The sequence below is a fragment of the Necator americanus genome, chromosome X, assembly GCF_031761385.1.
Source record: "Necator americanus strain Aroian chromosome X, whole genome shotgun sequence".
NCBI classification, from domain to species: domain Eukaryota; kingdom Metazoa; phylum Nematoda; class Chromadorea; order Rhabditida; family Ancylostomatidae; genus Necator; species Necator americanus.
The window spans coordinates 30,553,921-30,580,608 of record NC_087376.1 but is presented as its reverse complement, the minus strand read 5'-3'; the positions used below and the strand labels follow the sequence as shown (position 1 = coordinate 30,580,608).

General features: G+C 40.5%; 4 protein-coding genes across 5 annotated transcripts; 2 read left to right on the top strand and 2 right to left on the bottom strand.

Moving 5' to 3' along the window:
- Window positions 1-563: 563 nt before the first annotated feature.
- On the bottom strand, window positions 564-5,447 carry RB195_025981 (uncharacterized protein; the record flags this gene model as incomplete). Its single annotated transcript, XM_064214327.1, has 20 exons — window positions 564-665; window positions 741-881; window positions 943-1,023; window positions 1,083-1,209; window positions 1,301-1,401; window positions 1,461-1,559; window positions 1,619-1,720; window positions 1,965-2,070; window positions 2,476-2,607; window positions 2,658-2,737; window positions 2,805-2,972; window positions 3,029-3,154; window positions 3,224-3,334; window positions 3,867-3,941; window positions 4,004-4,066; window positions 4,124-4,240; window positions 4,303-4,380; window positions 4,435-4,575; window positions 5,229-5,342; window positions 5,403-5,447. The coding sequence occupies 20 exons, from the start codon at window positions 5,445-5,447 to the stop codon at window positions 564-566; spliced, it is 2,109 nt and encodes a 702-aa protein (XP_064070208.1).
- Window positions 5,448-6,308: 861 nt separating this feature from the next.
- Window positions 6,309-6,643, top strand: RB195_025980 (uncharacterized protein; the record flags this gene model as incomplete). Its single annotated transcript, XM_064214326.1, has 3 exons — window positions 6,309-6,365; window positions 6,434-6,551; window positions 6,618-6,643. 3 exons carry the CDS (start codon window positions 6,309-6,311, stop codon window positions 6,641-6,643), a joined length of 201 nt encoding a protein of 66 aa, XP_064070207.1.
- Window positions 6,644-6,701: 58 nt separating this feature from the next.
- On the top strand, window positions 6,702-9,674 carry RB195_025979 (uncharacterized protein; the record flags this gene model as incomplete). 2 transcript variants are annotated; one of them, XM_013435790.2, is made up of 9 exons in its annotated part: window positions 6,702-6,814; window positions 7,105-7,236; window positions 7,290-7,359; window positions 8,333-8,431; window positions 8,564-8,664; window positions 8,756-8,827; window positions 8,882-8,988; window positions 9,346-9,488; window positions 9,555-9,674. In XM_013435790.2, the coding sequence occupies 9 exons, from the start codon at window positions 6,702-6,704 to the stop codon at window positions 9,672-9,674; spliced, it is 957 nt and encodes a 318-aa protein (XP_013291244.1). The 2 variants fall into 2 exon arrangements, with proteins under 2 accessions (XP_013291244.1, XP_064070206.1); XM_064214325.1 differs by having other exon boundaries at window positions 6,717-6,814.
- Window positions 9,675-11,245: 1,571 nt separating this feature from the next.
- On the bottom strand, window positions 11,246-25,636 carry RB195_025978 (uncharacterized protein; the record flags this gene model as incomplete). The annotated part of the gene is made up of 23 exons (XM_064214324.1): window positions 11,246-11,392; window positions 11,450-11,549; window positions 11,611-11,674; window positions 12,309-12,394; window positions 12,584-12,704; window positions 13,397-13,479; window positions 13,534-13,635; window positions 13,712-13,839; window positions 13,891-13,976; window positions 14,032-14,092; window positions 14,150-14,238; window positions 14,308-14,402; window positions 14,468-14,562; window positions 15,667-15,774; window positions 15,858-15,990; window positions 16,220-16,287; window positions 16,983-17,132; window positions 17,212-17,374; window positions 17,433-17,515; window positions 17,574-17,732; window positions 18,833-18,913; window positions 23,502-23,875; window positions 25,543-25,636. The coding sequence occupies 23 exons, from the start codon at window positions 25,634-25,636 to the stop codon at window positions 11,246-11,248; spliced, it is 2,670 nt and encodes an 889-aa protein (XP_064070205.1).
- Between the last annotated feature and the right edge of the window lie 1,052 nt (window positions 25,637-26,688).

Here is a 26,688-nt window from a genome sequence, read left to right as displayed (position 1 = left end):
CAAAATAAATCAACAATAAATACGCTCATTTCCCAAATCCGAATTTTCCTTGAAATCTATTTTCGCTTATTTTGCTAATTTCCAAAACCACAGGAAAAAAGAGCTTCTAGTCTTTCATTCATTAGACAAGTCCCTATTTTCCTTTTCTAATTTTCATCCACGTGCTTACTTGTAAGTCACATCTAGAAATTCCACTTTTTAAAAAAGCCTTTAAAAAACCCTCAGTGGAACTCCCTCAGCACATACGCAAAAATTATGTGATAACACGACATCACCAAACTACTAGGCGGAAACATTCATCCGAATCAATAACAGAACGTTTGGAATAAATATTATTACCAGATTATACTGACTATATCTTAACACTTTTTAGGACAAAGGAACACCAGTGTACCAATGCAATATGATTACAGCACAAAACAACAAGCCCCCATATTCTTGGATATATAAAGCAGTCAAGGGAAAAAGGTAACAAAACAAAGAATTACAGGAAAGAACAAACATTTTTCACCACAATTTCACAATTAAGAGGTTGAAACGTATATTTGGAAGAAATGACCGCCCTACGCAGCAAACTCCTCGGCGCTCTCAGTATCTTTGGTGAACTCAGCAGCAAAACGACGGAATTTCGCGAGAAGCGCATCCAAAGGTACTTCACCACGAACCTGAAAAAGCCCATCAGCTTACTACTTTACTAGTTGTTTCCCATTCTGCGGAGAACTGTAAACTAAACTACTTACTGCGTTATCTCTTGTACGGACATTCACGGTACCATTTTCCTTTTCTTTCGCACCAACAACAAGTATAAAGTTGAATTGAGCTAGTTGAGCATTACGGATTTGCTTATTTAATGTGTCAGGGCAACCCTCATCGTACTCTACCTAAAATATGTGACGAAATAATTATCTGGAACAACAAAAGTGTTTAATATTGTAACATCACCTCGAATCCTTCCCCATACAGTTTGTTTTTAACTTGTTTAGCGTAATCGTTCACAGATTCATGAACCGTGATAACCTTCGCCTGAAAAAAAAACAAAAATTAACAAAAATTCAAATCAACAAACTTCAAGCAAAGCTTACCTGACGAGGTGACAGCCAGAACGGCCACTTTCCACCATAGTTCTCAGTCAGAATGGCTGTCATTCTTTCAACAGAACCCAATATCGCACGGTGAATCATGACTGGACGTTGTTTTTCACCTTTTTCGCTTAAATTCGATAATCACACAAACAAAACATGAACAGCTTTTGAATGTTGTAATATAAACCTAAATTACACTCAAATGGTCGGAAACGCACTCGAAATAACTCAAGTCAAATCGTTGAGGAAGCTGGAAGTCTAGCTGAATTGTAGCGCACTGATGATAACGTTTCAGTGCATCCTGGATAGTGATGTCGATCTGCAAAGAAGATTCTGTAATTCATCCTGAAAACCAAGCAGTAGTGATTTACGTTATACCTTGGGACCATAGAACGCTCCATCTCCTTCATTCAATCCCCACTGTCTGCCTGACTCATCCAGAACAGCCTTCAAGTCAGCTTCAGCTTCATTCCATGTCTGAAATTTCCATTGTTCATCATAAGAAGACAATATACCCTCACGATAGGATAACTCACCGAGATCTCTCCTAAGAAACCTTCAGGCCTCGTAGCAAGATTGAGCTTGAAAGTAAACCCAAAGACTGTTTCATAGCAGAACGTAAGGAAGTCCAAACAGCCCTGAAAAAGATGGTCACGCTAGAATGAAAAGATTGAGAATATTATGCGAGAAAAAACACGGAAATTTTCCGTAGTCACAGAAAATGAAAATGGTTAAATAAGGTTTCAACAAATAAAGGTGCCGTCGAAGGGAAAACATTACTAAATGGTAGGAAGTCAAACCCGTAATGAAACTTGGATTAAAAATTTCGCGACGCTAACACAAACATGGAAGCCAAAAGATACAATAGGTAAATAAACAAACCCTAATTTCGTCACCAATCTGATCTTTCCGGCAGAAAATATGGGCATCATCTTGTTGGAATCGACGTACACGTGTTAGACCAGTAAGAGCGCCAGACATTTCATTCCTGCAAACGAAATTGCAGAGATATTTGGGAACTAAAATCAACCTTAACGGTTACGGGTTATGTGAACGGCGTGCAAAGACACAGTATACACATATCCACCCGGGAAATATAGTAGGATCGAAACGACATGAAGCACGATGCCGTTACGTAAGCTAATGCACTCGAAGCGACGCGGTTGGAGTCGAGGTGAGGCCGTCGCGAACTACAGCAAGGAATGGTGTCGGGAAAGATTCTCCCTCAATCCTAGCCGCTACGCTCTAACGTACCGCATCGACTGCGGCCGCTTGCGCAACTGCACCGCGCTTCATGCCGCTTTGACCCGACTATAAGACTACACTATAAAATAGAAAAATTGTGTCTGCATACACATAATTGAATGACAGCAGAAAGAAAAAAGGCACTCACCTATGTAGTACTCCGAAATCTGCGTACCGAATAGGGAGCTCATTATGCGTGCGTGGCATGTGGGCATACATAAGGCAATGTCCAGGACAGTTCATTGGTTTCAATCCAAACTGTTCCTTTTCTACTTCAAACCTTGAACAGAAACAACAATATATGGCATTACCCACGAAAATAGTACTCACCTGAACATATCCTCAGAATAGTGCTGCCAATGTCCAGAAGTCTCCCACAGTTTGCTATTGAACATGTTCGGTGTGATAACCTGACAAGAAATCGTCCGGACTATTATAAAACTGTGGTCTCAATTTAAAGAAAAAAACTACTCCTACCTCAGTGAACCCACGTTTCCGGTATTCCTTCCTCATAAAATTTATCAAGGTGTTATAGATATGAGCACCTTTGGGGTACCAAAATGCTGATCCAGGAGATAATGGATTGAAAAAGAAAAGTTCGTGTTCGCGACCGAGTTTACGATGATCACGTTTAGCAGCCTCTTCCTGAGAATATATAACAGTAGATTTAATGAACTTGAATGATGGATAGACGAAGCAACCTGAAACTTTTGCCATTCTTTGAGCTGTTTTGGATCCGGGAATGAAATTCCGTAGATTCTCTGCAAACTTTCCGCATCCGCTTTTCCTTCCCAATATGAAGATGAGGACTTAGTGATGTGCAGCGCCTTAAACATCAAAATTCCGAAACGAAAATTTATGAGGAGCGGAGATGACAAATAACAAAACGGAACTACCTTAACTTTTCCAGTGTGGCGCACATGAGGACCGCGGCAAAGATCAATAAGAGGTCCACAACGATAAACAGTAGTCTTGGGCGTGTTTATTTTTTCTTTTATGATGCGAATCTGAAACAGTTCACCATTTTTGCCTCTAGAAATTCGCAACTTCACACAGGGCAACCTTAATCTTGAAACAGGGGTTATTTATACCGGCTACATGTGTCTCCAGGTGCACACAGCTCTGAACTTAAATATAAGCTGAAAAGGAAGGATGAAGAAGTTAGCGCAAGTACATGATTCGCAAAAATTCGCATCAGCTTCCGCGAAACTTCCGAAAGAGTCATTGTTGCGTTCGTCTCCAATGGTAACTAACAATAACAAAATAATTTAGACATTATTCGTCTCGTGTATAAAAAAAAGAGTTAATGAAACCAGCAAGAAACCAATGTGTCGCGAAAAAAATATCTTTGGAATTCCGAAGGAAAACAATGTTCACACTATGACGTTCTCTTCCAAAGCGCAAACTAGCCGCAAACGTTCGAGTCCTCAAAACTACGAGAACTCTTCAAACTCCCGCAATCGGTATTGATCACCCTACCAAATCATAGCACCCTTTAAATGAAACTGATCGAGCTGCAACAAGCAACAACAACAATACCTTGAACTCGTTGTACTTGAACATTTCTAGGAGATCTTCCTTCGACATCTCCAACCGTTCGAATGGTTGTTTATCCTTCAACAGAAAAAAATCCACGTCGGCACAATAAGGAACGAAAAAGGATGAACAGAATATACCTTGACTGCACACTTCACAATTTGGTCAAGTTTTGGGAAATCTTCTTGAGAAATGGTACAGTTCTAAAAATGATAGGTGATTTATGATGAGTAACACAACGACAAAAGAAAAATGTTTACATCATGCCACATATCGTAATAAAATCCTTCTTGGATTGGTGGTCCATAACAGAGATGTCCACCACAATACCGTTCCATAGCTTCACCAAGAATGTGTGCGGAACTGTGCCAGAACACCTCAACCGATTTTTTGACAAAAATATTATCAGAAGGCTCTCTACAGCAAGTTGTTAGTCTACTTGTTTTGCTTCATCGTCATCAAACTTCAACAGATGTAATGTGGAGTCTTTCTCGAATGGACGATCCAAATCCCAGACCTGGACAAAACAAGCAAAAATGCAGTATTCCATACAGATAAAAAAAGAGCATACCTCTCCATTCACTTTAGCAACAATTGTGGTATCAGCCAAGCCTTTGGAAATTTTCTCAGCAATATGTAATGGTGTTGTGCGCCATGCATCTGCATCGAATTGCTTACCATCCGGAAGGGTGATTTTGATTGGAACCGGCTCCTAAAACGAATATAACGCTTGGTTCATACTATCCTATGAAATATTATATAAAGATTTCTAGGTATTAACATACAATACTAAAAAAGGTAAGTAAACACAAGACCACAAACACAACAAGTCCACTCCTCTGGATTCATGAAAAGGTTACATAAGACAAGACTTACGCGGACGTATTTTCACAAGACTTGGGATTTTACTTCTAAGAAACTGGTAAAAGCATTGACCCTGATTTCTAGTCATGGTGTATATAAGTGAAGCAATTATAATCCACGTTAAAAAAAAAGAACTTTAGGGACAGAATAGCAGCTACGTTCAGGAATCAGAGTAGCTGCTGTTACTTAACTCAATTTAAAATTTAACTTAAAACTAGAAGATGAGTTTTTCCTGGCATCGATGAAAATCTTCAAAAAGACCAGCAAAATGAATGGTTCAACACACTGACACTTGCTAGAAACGAGCAACATAAAAAGACAGTAAATCCCGTCGCTATAAATACGTTTGCTTAATTTTTCTGCACGGCGAAGCTATTACGAAAGTCCATCTTCCGTAGAAGTATTGGCATAACACATAAAAATCCAGAAAATAAAATGAAAAAACTCTAAATTTATGCCGAAATTCATCCTTCACAACCAACAATGTACGAATAAATGAACCTTTGCAGCAATTTCTGCCTTATACTCAGCCATAAGTCTATCCCACATGTCGATGCGCCTTTGAATAAAGTCAGGCCAAGGAGTCATTTCCGTTGGTGCCTTAGACACTTTGATCTAAAACAAGAATAATTCCTGTAATGATTCGTTTCTTCGATGCATATATCGCATTCTGACCTCTTTATGATTTGGAATATTCTCCTTCAAATCATCAGCAACCATTTTTCGTTTCAAGTTATCCGTTGGCGAATATGTAGATTTTGAACGATTAAACGGCGCTAAACGTCGTCCTACTACAACCGATACGACACGAACTGTGTTCGTCGTTAAACCCAACGGGAGGATAATCCTAGATGAGGAATTTTTTTACCTCCATAAAGTGCAGTTCTAATAAACAAAAACGTGAGATTCTAAATGAAGCATTCAACGGCGGGATGAGTGTGCAAATCGACGGCAAATAGCGGCAAAAGTTAAGCCACATCACTATATTCAGGATGAAAATGGGCGGATCCGTAAGAATGACGCAACAAGTGCAAAGTCGCCTCCTGAGCACCTGATAACCATTTGAAACATGAATAAGACATCGTGTAAGCAATGAAGTATAAAAGTTAGCCTGTCTGCAAATTAAAAACACTCGTTTTACGAATCTCATTTCAAAAAAGCGAAAAACTCAAACAATAAACATCAATGAGTTGAAACAGTTCCATCATCACCCGAGAAGGAGAACTGTAAACAAAACCTCAAAGCCTAAGATAAGAAAGTTCTTAAAGCGACACAACGGAATCAAGTCCAAGAGGAGGTAAATGAGAAATGTTTTAAAACCGCTTTGCGCAGTTAGCCGAAGTTTCATCCTACGACACAACCACATTACGCTAAGCGGTGCGTTCTATATTTTTCATTAATTATCCTTTGATCAACTTTGAAATTTTGGATACGTTTTCGCTGAAATTTGAAGGAACTCATACCTCTCATACCGAAAGATTTCAGAATCGTCCCAAACGCTTATGCTTCGATGTGATATGAAAGGGTTCTACTGTAGCATTGTCGGGGAAAATTCTACCACTCCATCCTTCTCAGTCAGAGATGAAGTTTTTGTTTACTAAGCGCGATGTCGTCCAGTTTGAAATTGCTATACTGAAGGTTTTCGCCGCCTTTAATTTTTGATGAGGATTTCTAGTTGTGGACGAGTTTTGACGAGGATGGACTAGATTAATCTCGCAAGGACGAAGGCGGATAGGCTCACAATCTCTTTGGCAATACTCACAATTCTCGTGAGATCCCACAGGGATCATCATATAGCCCAGTTTGGATTGCTGAATAAACGTAGTAAGAGATCCTGGCTTCAATTTTCCTGACATATTGGTTTATCGAAGTGTGCTCCGTCAGTTTTAGTCGTTGCCGCCAACAATAAACCGTGATATCTCAACCGTCCACCTTATCGTACCGCACTATCTCTGTTGCTGTCCCATTTGAGACATGGTTCTAGATACGATGACCTCGTACCTCAACGGGGTTACCGCCGCTCTTCGGTTCGCCAAGGATTATGCGATAGCTGCTGCTGCCTACGCGTTGGCTAGCAAAGCTCACAAGTAAGTTTCCAGAAATTTTTGACTTCAGTTATTAGATGTATGTTACCCTCCCCAGTTACTCGTACATTGGCCTCAATTTTATGCTCTTTCTCCCATCCCTTAGAGACTGGTTCTCTAATGCTGGCCAATTTCTGCAACCAAATACGTCATTCACGCGACCTTGCGATAAGGGATTGTCCTCTGTTGTCCTATTCGCCTTGGAACATTCAAAACATGGCCATCGAGCGCTTTTAAAATTCAAATCATGTTTACTTCCTTGCCTATTTTCTTGATATATGCTTTTTATGTAGAGCAATGCCGACTCTAACCTCTCTGGACTCCGTTTCCCGTCTTAGTCCGCTTGTTATTCGAATCCTTGGGCAGAATCCTGGACCATTCACGCTTCAAGGGACGAACACGTATCTTATTGGAAGCGGAAAAAAGTGAGTTATTCATATTTACAAATTCTTAATCTCGTCTTCTTAGCTCATTTTAGGAAAATTCTGATCGACACTGGAGAACCGGACATCCACGAATACGTTGCTTTGCTTAAATCAACTCTTGAGGTTAATATCTAGGGTTTTGTGAGTGTTCTCCTTTTATGGTACCTTCTATCATGCTTTCCCGACGTTATTTCATTGCTGCAGCTTTATTAATATAGCTGCAAAACTGTTTTGATCAGTTATCACATTTGTTTTCTTTCCTTGTTGACGCCCTATGTTTGCAATAGAGGTGAATCAGTATGGATCATTGGGTTGCCTCTAGTGCGTGGCCGTCACATTTGCACGAAAAATTATTCCTACATTACTTTTTAAATGAGTAGCGATATGTGAGCAAGTGAAATCTTTGGGAAACAGTGAAGGCGAGGTAGTTATAGGAAATATTTCCTGGTGTGCGACGTGTCGAAAATAAGGAGCGTACCTTTTGAAGAACTAATAAGTGTAATTTGAATTAGCTGGAACTAGTTAAAATCAATGATCGAAGCAGTGCATTGAAAATGAATCAATCTCATACTTTTGATCTGCTCACAAAAGTTATTCCATTCGGAGAAATCTTCTTAGTTCTAACAAAGGTGGGCTAGGTTACGAGAGTGATTCTCTTTGGTTGCGAATTATCAGACAAATATTTCTATCATACTCAAGAAATTTGCCTCCAATCTACTTTTCGCAGCTGTGCAAAGTTCTGGTGACTCACGTGGAAATCGATACCCATTGTGACATCATCAGGTTCAGTTGGAATTGATTGAAACAAGTGAAAATAGAAGAAAAAAATCAATTTGATAGAAACGTAACTTTTCAATTGGTTATATCTCTTTTGTATCGTTTTTTTTCATTTAGTCATTTTCCATTAACTCTCTTTGAACAATCGTAGTTTACCGTCTCCGGTCGATGAATTTAACAGCATTTATCGTATTTGTAATACGTAAATTAAAGCATATTAGGAGTGAGATGTGTATTAAACAACAACAGTTGCGCACGTTTCAAAACTTTCCTTTATTTTGTCCTTCGTTATCGGTTAGGTGAGAGGGTTTTTTTGCAGGAAGACCAAAGTGAGATCGACTCGATCATTATAACCCATTGGCATAACGATCATGTTGGCGGAATTCCCAATGTCGTAAAAGATGTCATTGGTCATGAGGTAATTCTGTTCCATAAAGGTAGTTTGTATTGCTTATGAATATGTAATGAAGATTCCCATAAGTAAACCTGATAGTTGGATCAATTATGACTTGAAAAATATATTGCTATACCTGATATGAACTGTTTTTAGGTCCCGATTTACAAAATTCAACGTGGAACTGCTGAAGATCCATCGCAGTTCCATTATGTAGAAGATGGTCACGAAGTTCAAGTCGAGGGTGCGACTTTGAGGTTGGACACCATCTATTCAGGACCGATTCCAACTGGAATATATTTTTGTTTTTTAGCTCTATCGGTGCTACACACTCGAAATGCGTTTTAGGTTTGTACAAACTCCTGGCCACACGTGCGATCACACTTCTCTATGGCTGAACGAGGAGCAGACGTTGTTCAGGTTTGTTGACATTCTTTTTTGACATTGAACAACTTTTATTTGGAATTTATTAAGCGGTGATTGCATCCTTGGCGAGGGGACAACGGTTTTCGAAGATCTTCATGACTACATGAAAAGTTTGGAAATAATCAAGGGACTACACGCAAAACGGATCTATCCCGGTTAGCTTCTTAATAATCGCTTTCATATTTCAGTTGCATATGTTACCTTTATTTCATATGTCTCAAATATCCAAGATGGACTTTTGACTTTAAATGATAGTGTAGCTAACTGAAAGCAATCACTTCAGTACTACTAGTGGTTTTGGTGTTCGATCGGTGAGAACCAAAAACTCAGGAGAATTCATGCGATGGGTAGTTTGTTCGTTGTGAGCCGAAGTGAGGAAGAAAGTTCACTTCAGGTTTCATGACATTAGTGACCAATATTGATGTTATGGACGTGTTTTGATATTTTTTATCCTTAATTGTAGAACTACTTCTTAGTGAATTGTTCAAGTCTTAGTCGTTGGTTTTCCTCAGGTCATGGTCCTGTTGTTGAGAAATGTGACGAAAAAGTTGACGAGTATGTGAAGCACCGTATGATTCGTGAGAATCAAATTGTTGAAGCATTAATCAGCCTCGGCGAAGCTAGTAGCATGGATATCACAGTACTTGTTTACAAGGTAGTGGAAATCTCGTGATAATTCATTAAAATTCTAAGTTTTTCGACTATTTTGAATCTGTTTCAGGATGCGCCACTCTCGGTACGATTGGCTGCTTTAAATAATGTAAGGCTACATTTGAATAAACTAATCAAGGACGGGCGCGTGGAGACGGCCGCTTCTGGTTTGTATCATCTAATCCACTAATAATTCTTGTATTTCGAAGATTTTTTTACGAATCACCTCTGGAAGGGTCTACTAGATATGTGGTGATGTCTTGCTGATCCTATAACTATTGTCAGGTATTTCTCTGTGCAGAGAATTCCTTTGTGATTAGCTTTCAAAGTGTTTTGCTTTGTATTTTAATTTTAATATACTAGATATCGCAGAATTACAATTATGTTTTTGCTTTATCACTTTTTTGTGCGAATAAATATTGGAGAAGTAGATTTCTTCTGGTGGATTTGCAAACAGTTAAAAACGAAAAAGGACCCGTTGCAGTCTTTTTAATCAAGCCCTAAAATCCTCTACACAGCCACAACGTTGCTTCTACATACCATTTTCTCAGGTGTAGTACCTCGATGTAAATAAACCAATGCTAATTTCTGCAAATCATCCGTTATAATATATGTCTTCTAGGGGAGGTTACTTGGAAAAAATTCTTCCAGGATGTTCACAAGTTCTATATCGAAGGGATCTGAATGTTGGCAATTGAATTATAGGAAAAGCCGGAAGGAGCAGATGATTTTAGGAGCCTATCTTCGAATCTGCGCTCAGCCTGAACCTCAAAGACACAGCAGACCAGTGCAAGTTCGCATCCGCGAGGGTTGAGGTACAGCTTGAGATTTTGAGTTTTCTGTCAACTTTTGCCCTTATTTGTCACTTAAGCGGAAGAGGCATGATTACCCACATTTGTACAAATTGAAATCCCTTTACTGGCCCAGAATCGATCTCTGTGTACGCATTTTGGTAGCGGAAATCTTTTCTGTCACATCCTATGTTTTGTCGCATTATACTGTCATTCTCATGTTTGACCGCCATTTTTTCGACGAAGCTTTATCGAAGCTTATCAGTATTCGAAAATCTCTTCAAAATCCCAGTCAGATTTTCAAACGCAGAGCTGTTTCCACCAAAACGTATGAGAGAATCAACCAGTACTCGAGACAGTATAAATTTTCAAGGAACGAGAACACCTCTCCTTCGAATACGTTCGAACTCGTTATTTATGCTAGACAATACGTTATTTATGCTAGACAATACACACATGGAATTTATACCCCCTCCAGAGATTGGTTTTTTATTTTGCTTCTTCATTCCTGTTAAGTTTAGAGACAAGAGGTACAAGATCATCGTTAGATGGCCATGATCATTTTTGAAAGTGTCTAGAAAATGCGACAGGTCATCTGTTCCACTGCTATTTATGTTTACCATTGCGGTAACGATTGGTGAACATGAATGACTTTGGTGTAATACTTCGAAAAAAAATCTACTAAAAGCTGCAACCATATGATGAAGTGTCATAGAGCTTCTAGTTAAAAAAGCATAATTTTCATTTGCAAAAAAACGTATGGAGAACATGTCACACTCGGATAGTTACAATACATTTATTTACTTAATATCGGAGTGACTAGCTTCCAAATTAATCCTGTTTTCTCATTTTTCAGAACTTTTAAAACAGCGATAACAATAAATTTTATAAGTAGCAGATCACGCACTGCTAACAAATCGACAACGAAAAAAGGAAACTAGGAGATTCGTGGTATCAAGAGCGGTTCTTGCTATCCTACCCATACCTTGCATCGTTGATCGGGTGGTGGATACATTGGTGATCCTTGCTTGCAGCCGAAATCTTTTCCAAATGACGGTATGTCCTGCATAACTTGGTTTGTCCTACACGAACCAGGCGCATGTGGATTTGTTAAGAGCTGAAAGATCAAGTCATCTTTAAAAGTTGGTACTTGGGAAAAAAATGAAGTGCAGACCTGATTAACAAGATTTTTATCACTCTGCTTCATGCACCACGAATAACCATAAGTAATCCAGAAAATTTGATTGGGAGTGAACTGCTCCAGGCCAGGTAATCTGTCAAAAAAATTAGCATGATAACAAGTCATGACTTGGTGATCGTAGGCTGACTGCATACCTCATTTCATCATGGCCCAGCTCTTTGACGTAGTCTTGGTAGGCATTGTATGCAGCTTGCTGACCTAATATATATATATATATATATATATATATATATATATATATATATATATATATATCATCCTGTATTATAGCAGTCTTATTCTGTCACGTGTGTGTATGTGTCTGTCTGTCCATCTGTTTGTCACGAAGTTCCAGAAACAGTGAGACGGGCTCGTCGGATTGGTGCAAGAGCGCCAGAAACCTATAGAGTGGGGTATGACTGGCCCCATGGGGTCTGATGTCGGATTGGTGCGTCGGCTCCAGGAAACTATGAAATGGAACGGAACGGGTCCCTGGGTCTCTACATTATATTGATATCAAAGAAGTGCCTGAAGCTGATGTCAGTATTTTCCCCAAATGTAGAACTGACGCGTTTAGAAAGAAAACTATGGAATATTTCGCCTGAATTTATTTCAAAAAAAGAAGAAGTGGTTTGAAAAATACAATTCTAAATCTACAGAAAATGCTATTACTATTAATTTTCATTGATCAGTTGAAGACGAGCGAAACAAAAACCACAAAAAGTCTGAGGTCCAGCCTTAGCCGGATGTTCAGACTAATATTTATATCCTAAATACAATGTACTATGTCAGCAACATTCTGTTTATTTCTATTAGACATGAGAGAACTGTGGTTAAAAAAAATACAACGTACCTCCTAAATCAGCAATGTTCTCTCCTTGTGTGGTAGCTCCATTACAACAATGGACGTTGCCAGTTTTTTCCGGGCAGCATTGGGTACTTTAAAAAAAATGAAATTGCTCTTTTTTCGGATATCATCTGGCGCTATTTGAATTAACATGAACATGTATGTAATAACATAAAACTTCAGTCCCTATACTTCATACTAAGCAATGTGATAAGCTGTGAACAGTGATAGGGGAGAGAACAAATGATAGATGCATTCCTTTGACTCTAGAATATGCCTACCTGTACTGAGTGACAACACATTGAGCCATCCCGGTAAATCCGGTTTTTGAAGTTGCATCCATCCACCCACATTGATTCCATGTGCAATTCGTGAGAGATCCATCCCATCCGAATTGAACACCTAAGGTAAGAATGAACTATGATATATGAAAATAAGGATAGTAAAAAATATCAAGTAGTTAAAAGTTTGTATTTGCGAGATGAGTTAAAGGCATCACTCCACGAATCTGAGGTGGTACGGATTTAAGGTGGTGTATTCAGGTGGGAGACTATGGTAGGGAGTGATTCCATACAATAAAAGAAGACTTTAATCATATATTCTCAAGTACATCGGTACTATTCAGGACAACAGCCAAAAAACTTAACACGGGGTACGGGTTAACGAAGAGGAGACTATGGAGAGGGGGGTGATTCCGTCTATTTCTTCCTAATTGCCGTAAAAAAAAACGACCCGGAAGATACAGCTTCAGGCGTTTTGGCACACTATTTTCTACAGGGAGTTTGACTGTGGCGCGCCAGCCTTGTGCGGCGCCGCATCTTCCGGGCTGTTTTTTACGCCAATTAGCAAGAAATGGACGGATTCACCTGTCTCTCCATAATCAATGACCCTGTATACGAATAATCCACCTGAAATCCGTACCACCTCAGATTCGTGAGGTGATGCCTTTAAAAGCAACTATAAACGTTTTTCACGTGCTCCAAATTCAATAGAAATGCCCAACCAAATAACGAAAAAGAAACAGGAAAAGGAGCAAAAGTGTCTCTCATGCTTCGTTTTTTTTCTTTCAGATTTTTAGTTTTAACTTCGACTACCTTCGTCGTCAAATCCATGGGTCAATTCATGACCACCCGTTCCACCTTGGCCAGCATAATTATAAGCCTGAGGGTAGTCGATACTGGAAGCGAAAATTGTATCAGTGATAGCATCGAAATACTCTAAATGTGCTCACTTGTAATAAGGCGGATTCCAGATAGCGTAGGGAAATGTGATTGAATTCCTTTCTGGCTGGTACCACGCATTTACCATTGCTGGCGACTGGAGGAAGTTCCCTCTCAAATGCAACAGTTCATCCAGAATGGTTCGCGACGAATCCAAATCACTTGCAAGCAAAAAAAAAAAAACATTACCTGTCTGCTTGTTCCGTGAGCAAACGGAACGCCTCGCGATTTTCCAGGCCTTTCTTCAGTAGATTGAAAATCGTGTAGTAATCGGTGCTATCGTTGTTGTACGCATTAATAATGGGGAAATAGTCAAGCTGAAGAATTTAAGTTACCGCTGCAAAATAATACAGAGTTGTTTTACTTACTTGATGGTAGTCATCGACATTTGTGAAATTCTGAAAATCACCAAACATGTCTGATGGCCAACCATAATTTTTGAGGATATGATCAGCTGAACAATGATAATGTCTCTTCAAATTATGACCAAACAAAAATTGAAAAATTACATTTGTACTTGGCAGCAGCTTTTGAATCAGGCGTCATCCAATCTAATGTGCCTATCATCTTCTGCAAGCAGTTGTGATTAATTTATTAAGAGTGGTATAGAAAATAATTTCAAATCACCTGAAAGTTTGAAATGACAAGATCTGTTTGATGAGTGATGTCCTTAACAACTTGGTCTCTGTTTCCTTGTGCCTTCACATAAACATAACCTGAATAAACAAATGGTGCATATTTTGGTTTGAATGATGGTTAGATTAGAGAATGATTTTTCTCCTCACCAGGTCCATATGGCATGTAATTCATAAGCATGTCTATGCAACCGACAGCAGGATCATCTTGATCATCGAATTTTCGGAAATGTCGTCGACCAATCCTCAAGGAACATAGTCTCCTCTACAGTCAATGATCCCTATTTTTAATCTACCACAAGCTGTTTACCTTGTAACTCCTCGACCTCTTCGTTGAGCATAGGGAACATAATCAGCTTGCACTGCAACATTTTTGAAAGATCCTCCGAGGAAATCTGCATCATCCTGGATAAAAGAGAATATTTCGTTTACGTTGTGGTATTCGTGGAGAAGACTGCTTTGGACATTTTTAGGGAGACCGTAACTTTCGCTAAAAAAAATTCTGGTATTGAGATACAGTAGAGGACTGGTATTGAGATACAGTAGAGGACTGGTATTGAGATACAGTAGCTGAAATGCGGGGCACAAAATATATGGAAATTTTGTAACGGGCTCCTTCTTGATTGTGTAAGTTAAACCTCTTCTACTTGCCAGACGTACTAGAAGAAATAAAGTATTGATTGGAGATGCGAACGATCAGCTTAGGGTCTCGGAAGAATGGGGCAAAGGAAAATTATTTTACTACCATCTATCCATATGTGTATATGATCGGCGTCCAGAAGTGTTCAATCAAGTGAGTGCGATTGTCCCTGCGATTTTGACTCAGACGAAGGAAGAGAGTGCGCTGACAAGGAGAAAAAGACCATGCGTTGCTATCACTCCGCCAAACTCATTCTGTGCCCCCTAGAGGTCTGTTTTGATACGTTCGTTTTCGCCCTCGACAAATTTAAAGGCAACATAATTTTTCCGCGGATTCCTTCACCACGAATCTGACGTGGTAAAGGAATCCGCGGAAAAAGCTAGAGACGCGGTTATAGATTACGGGGGTCAGAGGTGGTTCCGCTCATCTCTCCCTGATCGTCGTAAGAAACGACGTGCGAACCATTTTAGCTCCTACGAATTAGTTTAGAACGCTTTTCGGTGTACAAGTTTCGGTCCCTACAGCAGCCTATTCATTTATCTCACTTGAAAAGGTTGTTGAGAAGACATCACTGATATTCGACCGCTAGCACTTGGACGCGGCGCATGCACATGCGTGGAGCGTTTCAACTGAAATAGTCTCAAAAAACGTTGTCTTCCACGCCATTTCTTACGACGATTAGAAAGAGATGAGTGGGACCACCTCTGATCCCGCAATCTAAAACCGCGTCTCTAGCTTTTTAAGCGGATTCTCTCACCACCTCAGATTCGTAGTGTGCTGCCTTTAACGTTTCTAATGCTCCTCAAAATTCACTTTAGAGTGATGTATTGCCTTTAACAAGTTTCCCCAAATTTCATTGATTGACTTACAAACAACAATTGTGTGATAATGTAGTTAACGATAGTGTTTTGATCAACTGTGTTCCCAGCGAAAATTGCGTTCAACCATGCGAAGTAAGAAGGTTGAGAGAGCACGACCTAAAAATACAACCCAGCAATGAGTGAGATCTCCTGAAGCCCTAACATTGTATTTGCGTGAAGGAGTTGTGAGCGAAAGTTACTTGGTTGCTGACAACGTCTGTAGCGTTTTCGACAGATGATAGAAGATTTGTTAGGTAATCATTCCATTCAATTGAGGGATACGCCTGAGTGAGGTTGAACAACTTGTACGCATTGTATTGTTGGTCATAATTCCTGAAAATGCGATGTGAAGCTCCGCAAAGGACATCACAGGAAGGCCACATCTAATCCTTGGCAAGCAACTGCCAGTTTTCTTTTTTTGTTTTCTAACCTCGCAATTCACACGGTACACTCAAAAATGATCTTCAGGACCATATATTCTTAATAGATTATGTGGATTTAGCTATCCTTACGCGTTCTGTATTTTTATCATCCCTTCGACGAGAAGAAATAAGAAACAGACCTCTGCTCATCGTCAGACCATGAAGCCATAGCAATTAAAACTTCGAAATTTGCAACATCTTGGGAGGCCTGAAATTTCTGACTTTGATCAGGAAATGACCAAACCGTTCTAAACTGGATTCTCTCCTTTAGAGCGTTGGAGAAGCACACGGGATTCCGTTTAAACGGCTACAGTATTCAGAAGGTTGTGATCTTCTTCGATTGACAGTTTTATGATCTCTATCAAGATTATACTTACGCCTCCCTTAACCATGCAGCTGAGCTGATCGATACTGGGAATGGGATTTGAAAGATAACAAAACACCAGCATAGATGAAAATATATACTTGCTCAAGGATAGATCGTGTTATTGATTTTGATGTGTTTTGTGAACAATTCAATAAAGTACTAAAATACTGTTTTGTTAAGCAGCATAAGAAATTATTGATTTACCTTTACTGCTCGGTCATTTTAGGAACACTACTTATACAGGTATTTAAATTACAAATTATATTAAAGAGATTGCTTTATTAGATTTAAAAGATTGGTTCTTTCACAAAAAAAAAACTGGTCTCACCTTCAACTTTTGCTAGATTTTCATCAAGTTCAATGAGCTTTTCCCTAGAATTCTCACGACGATGAGATTCCCACTGCTAAAGGAAAGTCCCAATGTAACAGTTATATCAATTATCAATCTAGAACAGTTAAAGAACGGTATGGTCACTAGCGGATCAATTTCTCAAAAGCTCTGAAACAGTCTGTAGCTATAGATTATTTAAGATTACCTGCTTGATTGTGGCAGCATAAGGCGATGGATCAGGAAGAACATCGCTCGCAAAGGAGAGCATTATTGCTTCGATCTGTTGTGCTCGATTATTCAGTTTATCCACAAACTGAGGGAGCACATAGAACTCACGCGGCATCGGTAGAGATGGCTGAAAAAATAGTTATAGATAGTATTTACGTATGCCTATGTGTATCTTAATAGACTGAAAGGTATAATCAGCGAAGTACCTGTGATATGTAGAGAGCATTTTGGGACACATTTCTGTAGTCCACAGAAACCCAGGATGATAGCAATGTTCCGAGAGCATGAGTCTGTTCGATGGTACCCACTGCAGCCCAGATACTCGCATTTTTCACGAGGCTTCCTCCTAAGAACGGGACTCCTCCAAACCTGTAAAACAGAATGGATCTATCGTCGAGATAATATCTGAAATATTTATGAGTCGTACCACGTGTTAATGTCGTTATAAATCTGTTTTGAATTGTCTAGCGAAGTAGCAAGTTTACTGTTGATTACACAAGCATCGAGCGCCTTAAAATCCATGGAATTGCGAAGAAACGAAATCCTTGTTGTAATGCAGAAGGCTCACCGCCTTTGTGATTCGCTCTGTGGCTGACCATTTCTTGTCGTCGTTAACATCAACAGGCATCAGAGTTTTTACTATTTGAGCATTTACAGCCTCTTGAGCTTGATCATATGTTGATAAACGATTCAAATCCAAAGCCGTTAAATTTACTTGGGCGATGAACTGAAAAGTAGCGATTAAAGTTAGGGTTGGTGGTGATAGTCTTGTTTCTGATTTCTGTTTGCATATCGCCTATGGGATTCGAATAACGGAATATTATTTAACGAGAAACTCAAAAACGTTGATCTTCTTTCACTGGGTCGAAAAAGGAAGCGTGAAACTGAAACTGAAACTCGTATACGGGATTGTAGATTATGGAGAGGGGGTGATTCCGTCCATTTCTTCCTAATTGCCGTAAAAAACGGCCCGGAAGATGCGGCGCCGCACAAGACTGGCGCGCTCCAATCGAACCTCCTGTACAAAATGGTGCGCCAAAACGAATGAAGCCGTATCTTCCGGGCCGTTTTTACGGCAATTAAGAGGAAATGGACGGAATCACCCCCTCTCCATAATCTGCTATCCCGTATACGAATGTTCCACCTGAAATCTGTGCCACTCAGATTCGTGGCGTGATGCCTTTAAGTCTTCGGTCGGGTTCGGTGTTTCTTTCACCAAATGGGTGCTGAAATTGATTAGGAGTTCAGCAAATTTACGTGAGGACCAAACAGCTAAAGGAGAAACTTTTCCAGGTATACTCTAGAAACTACTAGAAATGAAGTAAAACGAACGCTTTTAGAAGGCTTGACCTTAATACTGTACAAATTCTTTACATCAAAATGTAGAATGTGCTCTTTAGACTTCAACGCATACTTAAATTCGTTAGTTTTCTCGTGCTAACACTGCTCTTATGCAATTTTCTCTCTTGGCTTTGTACAGGTATGGACTCCTAATTTTCAGTGAAGCTATGGAAATGCTGTGAGTACTGTGAGCAGACTTAATTGAGCAAAAGCACAAAAATCGCCGTTGCCAGCTAATCCTATCATGATTCCCTGTACAGTGCGACGGTCCTAGGCATGACGGCCACTTTTTCTAGCTACGGGTAGATGCTTAGTGCATCTGAGTCCTATAATTTCTCGATTGTTTGGTCCCTAACATCTAGAGCCTGTCTATGAAGTTCATTAATTTGTCTTATCTTAATTCCAACAACTATGTAAGAATACGTTAGGTTGGTGATTCGATTTCCCCTTAAAGTAGGATAAAATTCGCATCACGGAGAAACTCACCTTGTTACACGTGAAAGCATAGAAGTCCACACATGGATCAACACTTTGATCCAGACCATTCAGCAGATACGTAGCAGCTTGCTAAAACAATGAATTTTTTTACGATGAAATGTTTGTGCTAAAAAATGCAAAGAAAGGTTAAAGAGCCAGGTAAGTGCCGCTAATGATTTGAACTTTTCAGTATGTTAATTACAGTTCATCGATAATTCGGTTATTGAGGAGGACACCCCGACTTTTGACATCTAACGCCTTTTGCCATTACTCAGCTAGGACATTGATGGCATCCTAACAGAAGTCGCGTAGATCCTTTGTCCCTTCCATGAATCACACTTCATGACCACCTATTTTTTAAAACCTTAACTCAGCTACGTGGTTTCAAATGTTAAGGAAGGTATGGCAGATGAGGAGCGCTGGTCTGCTGAGCATGGGATCAGCATGGTCGGGGCCTAATTGGAGCAGCTTGGCTGACTTTCGTCTAAAGTGTCTAGTGTTTCTGGAGTGCAGGATTATCGAAGGGAAGTTTCTTCAAGTGCAGATGCAGACGGAGATGAAAAAATTAGCACTCACATCCTTCAGTTCGTACGGATTAATCTAGGAGTTAACAGTGATCTCGACTGCTGAGGTATAGTCGAGTCAAAACGCCGTACCCATCGGGAGAATATAGTAGCATCGATACGACATGAAGCACGGTGCAATTACGTAAGCGTGTGCAGTCGAAACGACGCGGAGCGTAGTGATTGGAATCGAGGTAGGACCATCGCGAAGTGCAGCAATGAACGATGATAGCAAAGGTACGCCCTCCCTCGATCCTAACCGCTACGCTCAACCGCACCGGTTCAACCGCTCACGCAACTACACTGCACCCGCAACTCATATAATTTGACTCTACTATAAATATCGAAAATACAAAAACAACCATTTTTGAAGATATCATGACGAGGATGAACCTACGTTGGATAATCAAAGAACATTTCGGGTGGAGCGCTGACAAATTACCTACAGGAGCATACTTTCACTCTAAGCGGGTATGAATCAAAGAATCATTTGGGTTGAAAATAGAAAAAGTTATCACGATATAATGTCTTCACCTTCCGTGCCGATATTGGCTCATGGTGGACGTGATTGGATTTCCTCTAAGATTCGTGGGAGCATGTTGCACGCCGTTCAGAACAACACCTCGTCGATATCTACGCTCATAAACACCCTCTCCTCATAGCACTGAACTCGTATCGAGTGATTCAGTGAGTGGTGGGATGTGCCTCGGTATACTCGGGTCGAAACGATATGAATCTCGGTGCAGTGGCACAAGCGGCTGCGATCGAAGTGCGGTGAAGTGTAGCGGTTGGAATCAAAAGGGATCCTTGCTAGCACCATTCATCGCTGCAATTCGCGATGGTCCCATCTGGATTTCGACCTCCACCGCGTCGCCTAGGCCGTGGCCGCCTAAGCAACTGCATCGTCATTCACAATGTTTTGGCCCGTCTATATGGGAGATTACAGGTACTTGTTACAGCTCTGCCAGCAATGGCAACCAGCTCCCTCACAGCGCTCAGGAGTGTGTGAGGTGTGGAGAGTTCTTTTGAAACACCGGCAGATCCTCACAAAACTATCCTCTCCCCTCGTATCAGTTCAGGTCAGGTCCTGGTCAGAGCGATGATTTGATTCTGCAGACTCCATTCATTCACTGCACCGTCTCTGTGTGATAGCATTCGCCGAATCAGTACCAGTGATTGATTCATACTGATTTATTACCTCTATTCAGATCATAGTTAAAGAAATAGATAGATTGAGGACATGCTATGACACTTGCTTGTTTGCAGTCAAATCTTAAACAATGGTAAGGTGTAAGGTTGTGTATGTGTCTTGGAGGATAACGTGTCTGGCTTCAATCAATCCACTTGGGATGCGCCAACGGAAGAAACGGGAAGTTCGAATCCGCCCTAGCGCTCACCAAGCCCTTCCCTCCGGGGTCCATAAATTGCTAAAGTAAGCTAAAGTTACTAAAGGAAAAAGTAATATTGAGCATCCAGAAATAAGAATGCGTTTACTGTTGAGCGCACGTGCAACATCACAGCGACTTGTGGTGCCAAGTCAGTGTTTCTTCTATTCCCTGGCAAGTCTGGTACCAATTTATCGACTCGGGAAGGATGAAGTGCTTGGTTGGCTGTAGGGCGGTTTCGAAACATCGAGCGACCATGCAGTCACATCGGAACCTATTACCAATTGTGCTACACACGTCCCGCATGTGTTATGTGTTATGCTATTATGTTTAAAGGTATCATCCCACGAATCTGAGGTGGTACGGATTTGAGGTGTAGTATTCGTATACGGGATGGAAGACTATGGAGAGGGGGGTGATTCCGTCTATTTCTTCCTAATTTCCGTAAAATACGGCCCGTAAGATACGGCTTCAGGCGTTTTGGCGCACCATTTTGTACAGGGAGTTTGACTGGGGCGCGCCAGCCTTGTGCGGCGCCGCATCTTCCGGGCCGTTTTTTACGGCAATTAGGAAGAAATGGACGGAATCACCACCCTCTTCATAGTCTCCCATCCCGTATACGAATACTCCACCTGAAATCTGCACCACCTCAGATTCGTAGGGTGATGCCTTTAACTTACCTCTAGTAACCTTCACTGAAACATTTAAAGATTCGATAAACAATGTGGATGAATAATCCTATATCATATTTTGAAGCAGTCAACGAGACTAGTGGGCTGCAGGTGCGTGATAGCGCAGTCAAAATCTGAAGTAGAAAGAATGCGATAATTTTGAAGAGGCCTTACTACCTGCCCTTACAAGATCCTGGTAGCAAGGGAAAATTTTTGTTGAAATATGACGGTCCTCTAGTTCGTTTCTCTGTAAAGGACGGCGGTACTGCCGAAGTAATGAGAAAACCACAGTAGTACAATCACAACTACACCATAGGCATCCCTTATAAAGGTAGTGGGGCAGAAATGATCCAGGATATTGTTGTGAATATCTACTAAGCCTGATCCAACGTTTTTCATTCCTTCTTAAAGGCATCACCCCACGAATCTGAGGTGGTGCAGATTTCAGGTGGAGTATTCGTATACAGGATGGGAGACTACGGAGAGGGGGTGATTCCCTCCATTTCTTCCTAATTGCCGTAAAAAATGGCCCGGAAGATACGGCTTCATTCGTTTTGGCGCACCATTTTGTACAAGAGGTTCGATTGGAGCGCGCCAGTCTTGTGCGGCGCCGCATCTTGCGGGCCGTTTTTTAAAAAAGAAATGGACGGAATCACCTCCCTCTCCACCATCCCGTTGGTGCAACTCCATAAATCTGCACACCATTTAGAAATACACATTTATAATAATTTGTAAGTGTGAGCCATCAAATGAACAAGCCATGCACTAAGAGGACATCATTTACCCCAGTAGTAAGAGAAGCATGTGGTTCAACACTATGAATCCTTCAAACGTGACGAAAAATGGTCAAAGAAAGAGCTCTTTTTTAAAACATATGAACGATTTGCTAAAGCACCTCTTCAAATGTTAAAGGCGTCGTGTCACAAAATTGAAATTGTAGTTGAGAGTTGTGAAAAGCTGATAAAAACATAGAGTTCGAGTTGCTGATTACGAGTACGAGCTTGCCTCTGGTCAGCTTCCTCTAATCTTTTTAAAAAACGACGTGGGAAACGTGCTCGTTCCCGACGAGATAAGATGGAGCGCGCCACCCTCGCGTACGCCCCGCGTCCATGAGCGAGCGGTTGATCGGCAGTGAGGTCTCCTCAGCGGCCTGTTCATATAAGACTAATGAATAGGCTGCTAAGCGGACTCCAGCATATATATGAGTGCGCATTCTAACGTGTACCTCGTAGGAACAAACTTCGTTCCCGTGCGGTTTTTTGGAACGACAAAGGGGAATTAAGTGAGGGCACGATCATACTCGTAATTTACACTCCAGACTCTGTGTTTTTCCATCAGATTTCCACAGTACATCAATTTCGTGACACGCTGTCTTGAAGTACGCACTGACGGAACTCAGTCATTTCGGAACTATCCCACTGAATTTTATCCAGTTACGGAAACCGAAGTATAGTAGAGTCAAAACGACATGAACCACGGTGCAGTTGCGTAAGCGGTTGCGCTCGCGGAGGAGAGAGGTTGGAATCGAGAGATCATCGCGAACTGTAGCAATGAACGGTGATAGCAGCGTTCCTCAATCATTCTTAATCGTTACGCTCTACCGCATTGCTTCGAACGCAGCCGCTTACGCAACTGCACCGTGATCCATGTTGTTTTAAAGGCATCACCCTACGAATCTGAGGTGGTGCGGATTTCAGGTTGAGTATTCATGTGCGGGATCGTAGATTATGGAGAGAAGGGTGATTCCATCCATTTCTTCCTAATTTCCGTAAAAAACGGCCCAGAAGACGCGGCTTCAAGCGTCCCGGGCGCTTATTTCTACGAGTTCGGTCAGAGCACGCCAAGTTTGTGCACGCGCCCCGTCTTTCGGACCGTTTTTTACGGCAATTAGGAAGAAATGGACGGAATCACCGCTCTCTCCATAATCTACTACCCCGTATAGGAATACTCCACCTGAAGTCCGTACCACCTCAGATTCGTGGGGTGATGCGTTTAACCCGTCTATATTCTACGGAACATAATAGTGCAATCTGTGATCCCATCGCTGTATGAAACTTACTTGGTATGCTGGCGATGTGTTTGCTGGCCCAACGTTCGGACAAAACTTCGTGTCATTTGTAATGACAGTCGGCTGTGGTGTCGGAACGGTACCGACAGTCGGTTGTTGTGGTGGAGCTGCACTGGTAATGACAGTTGCCTGTGGTGCTGCACTGGTAATGACAGTTGCCTGTGCTGCTGCAGTGGTAATGACAGTCGATTGTGGTGTTCCATTGGAAATGACAGTCGGCTGTGGTGTTCCATTGGAAATGACAGTCGGCTGTGGTGTCGGAGTTGGGCTGAGGACGTTGTTGTTGATAGTGTTGACTCGGGTGAGGATGATGATGTTAAGGACAAGTGAAGCGATCACAATCGCTGCGGCCACCACTACCGCAACTGCAATAAAATCTATATGATTAGCTTGTTTAGTCATCTGAAAAGTCGTTTCATAAAATTTCCGATAGTTGCACTGTAGTTCTATTCAGTCGCTGAATGTCTGTTTGCAGAGCGGATTATTTTATTATCTGGCCATCTACGCTCACTTTCTTAGCGAAGTTGGAAAGTGTCGAAGTTGGTGGTAGAATAATCATCTAATTCTATTCTGTACCAACGTGACCTCATTTCCCATCAAAACCTTAGAATTCTTTCATTTTTTTGTTTACAGCTTCTAGTAAGAGAAGACGTGAAGATATTTCAAAATATTTTTTACTCATCGTAAAGAAAAAGACCACATTTCATTTAAAAAAAAACCATCAGGTCTTGTCGATTCGTTGAACTAATTAATTGAATCAACAATGACACAAGGTAAAAAATGGATGAGATTCTTGACCAATAGTTCTCGTTATGACCAAATTCTCGTTATGGACCTTCATTCCTGAAAAAGCAGGTGGATAGCAGTGCTTTATCGAACATGATTCTTAGTGAAAAATATTAGATTTATAACCAATGCCACACGTCTAGTCTACCTATAAACCTTCACTAGTCATTCTCTTCTTTTTTTCAACTCAGGACTTCTAAGAGCCCAGAATATAGTCGTGATACCAGTCCTTCATGCTGCAGAACATTGGGTGTTTATTTCCTAACCCTGTCAAGTGTGAAAAATCTAGAAAGAATGATTTGATAGGCAAAATTTCAAAACTGAGGATAATCATGGACATTTCTTTTCGAACCAATACCTGGGGATGTTGCGATTAAGTTGCTTCCATGGATTTTCAGAAAATCCCAAGATGGTTTTGAGAATTACTCAGCTCAAGATTCCTCACCGTCTCGAAAGATAAAGAGTAAAAAACCTAGCTTTCCTTAGTTCAGTTTCAACAGCTAGAAGAAGATACGGTGCCGTGCTCTCTGGAGCGGGCCACCACAAGGGATTTACAGCGAAGATGGGACGTTGAATATCTAGGATAGGATATGGACGAACGAATCAGCAGAATTATTATTCAACAGATTCGAGATATTGTCACTGCAATCCTTGAGATCATCTGGAATATTCCAGATATACCTGCAAGATTCAATAGGTAACCTAGAGAAATCTAGGTTTCTTCTAGAAAGGACTTGTCCAAATTGTCGAGATAATGTTTCGGCTTCAGCTCGCAACTTTGTCCTTGATATTCCATCTGATCAGTGGATATATAAGGCGTCAGGTACAAATCCCACAATTTCTGATATGTGATGTATCACATATGCCTTGGATTTTTCCTTGGCTAAACTCTGCTATCCTTGATACCAGACTTCTAACTTTTTAGTTTAAAAAAAAACTTATTAAACACAGTAACCACTTTAACTCATTCTCTGTGTAGTGATCATTCTTCTGCCTTCCTCTTCTCGCTTGATCATTTATCTTAAAAGATGCCCTTAGAGCTTTCTTTGTGCAAAAGAGGCTTCCTCTTCCACGTTCACACTTTCCTCGTGAAACATACGAGGGGAAAACACACAGCCATACATACAACGCCCAATGGTCACTGATATCATGTTAAAGATTTTTTAAAGGACATATTACACCGCAGAAGCTATGCAAACCACCATTTAATAACAAAAATTCAGATTAAAAGAAGAAAGAAACTAACGAGCGGCGACGCCGACCAGCTTGGACATTGAAATGATGCGACTTTCGAACTTTGCTGTTATCTGGTGCGAAGACTTTATCAGCAGCCTAACCATTGTCCTAGCACATTAGTGGAGATGAATTCTCATCCTGACACCTATGACAAATTAGGATGTCGAATGAATTACCAGAGTAATTAATGCTAAGGTGATCACTAAACATCCTCACAAGAATAGCTGAACATAGGTTAAATGAAAAATATTTTAATGTAAAACAACATATTTATTTATTAGATCTCCTTATATGAGCACACCCCTTGTTTCTGGCGTAACACACAGACATATCCTTCATATCATTTTTTTTAGTTTTGTACGCGACTCGTACTTAGGTCGCTTATCGCCGCATCGTCACAGATAGCATCGATCAATATTTTCGTGTCAAATATTTCATCATCATTACAGTGTACATAAAACGAATTCTTACAGAACAATATTTCAACAAATGATTATCTAGATTTCAGTACTCAAATAATAAAGATGACTTTTTTTGCAGAAAAGTAGGACCTATCTTCTGGTAATGGACCTTTCCAATGATCAATTCAAATCCGTTTTGACGTTTGATCAATTGGTAGTGGTGATCGATTCACGTTTGATCTGCCGACCTTTCACGCACTGAGACTTTGCTCTGATCCTCCTCTGTTCCTATCGTGTACTCACATAATTTTTTTTTTTTACCATTCTGCTATTTTTGTATTGTTAGTAGGTATTTCGTAGTATTTCGCAAGTACCTCGTAATTTTCTCTTCATCTTTTCTCGTAGAATGTATGGAAGTTCAACCATCTTTATGATAATGCAATATGCATATGTATTTTATCGTCACTGAATCGTTGTGGATTACTCATAGTGTATGGCATATTACTGGATGCCGAAGAATGTAGAATAGTGGGTGTATGAGGGTTGGATCTGAATTCAGATGAAAATATCTAATTTTACTGAAATTTTTGTGAGATACAGCATTTTTGATGGTGATGAAGATAAGTAAAGAGGAATGCGATATAGTTTGAAGTACACAGTTAGTTGCTCGATACAATGTTATTCTTAGATGAACCTGATACCGGGAAATACAAGTGTAGACCTAATGGGCTGGAGTATGATAATGTTCGATGTGA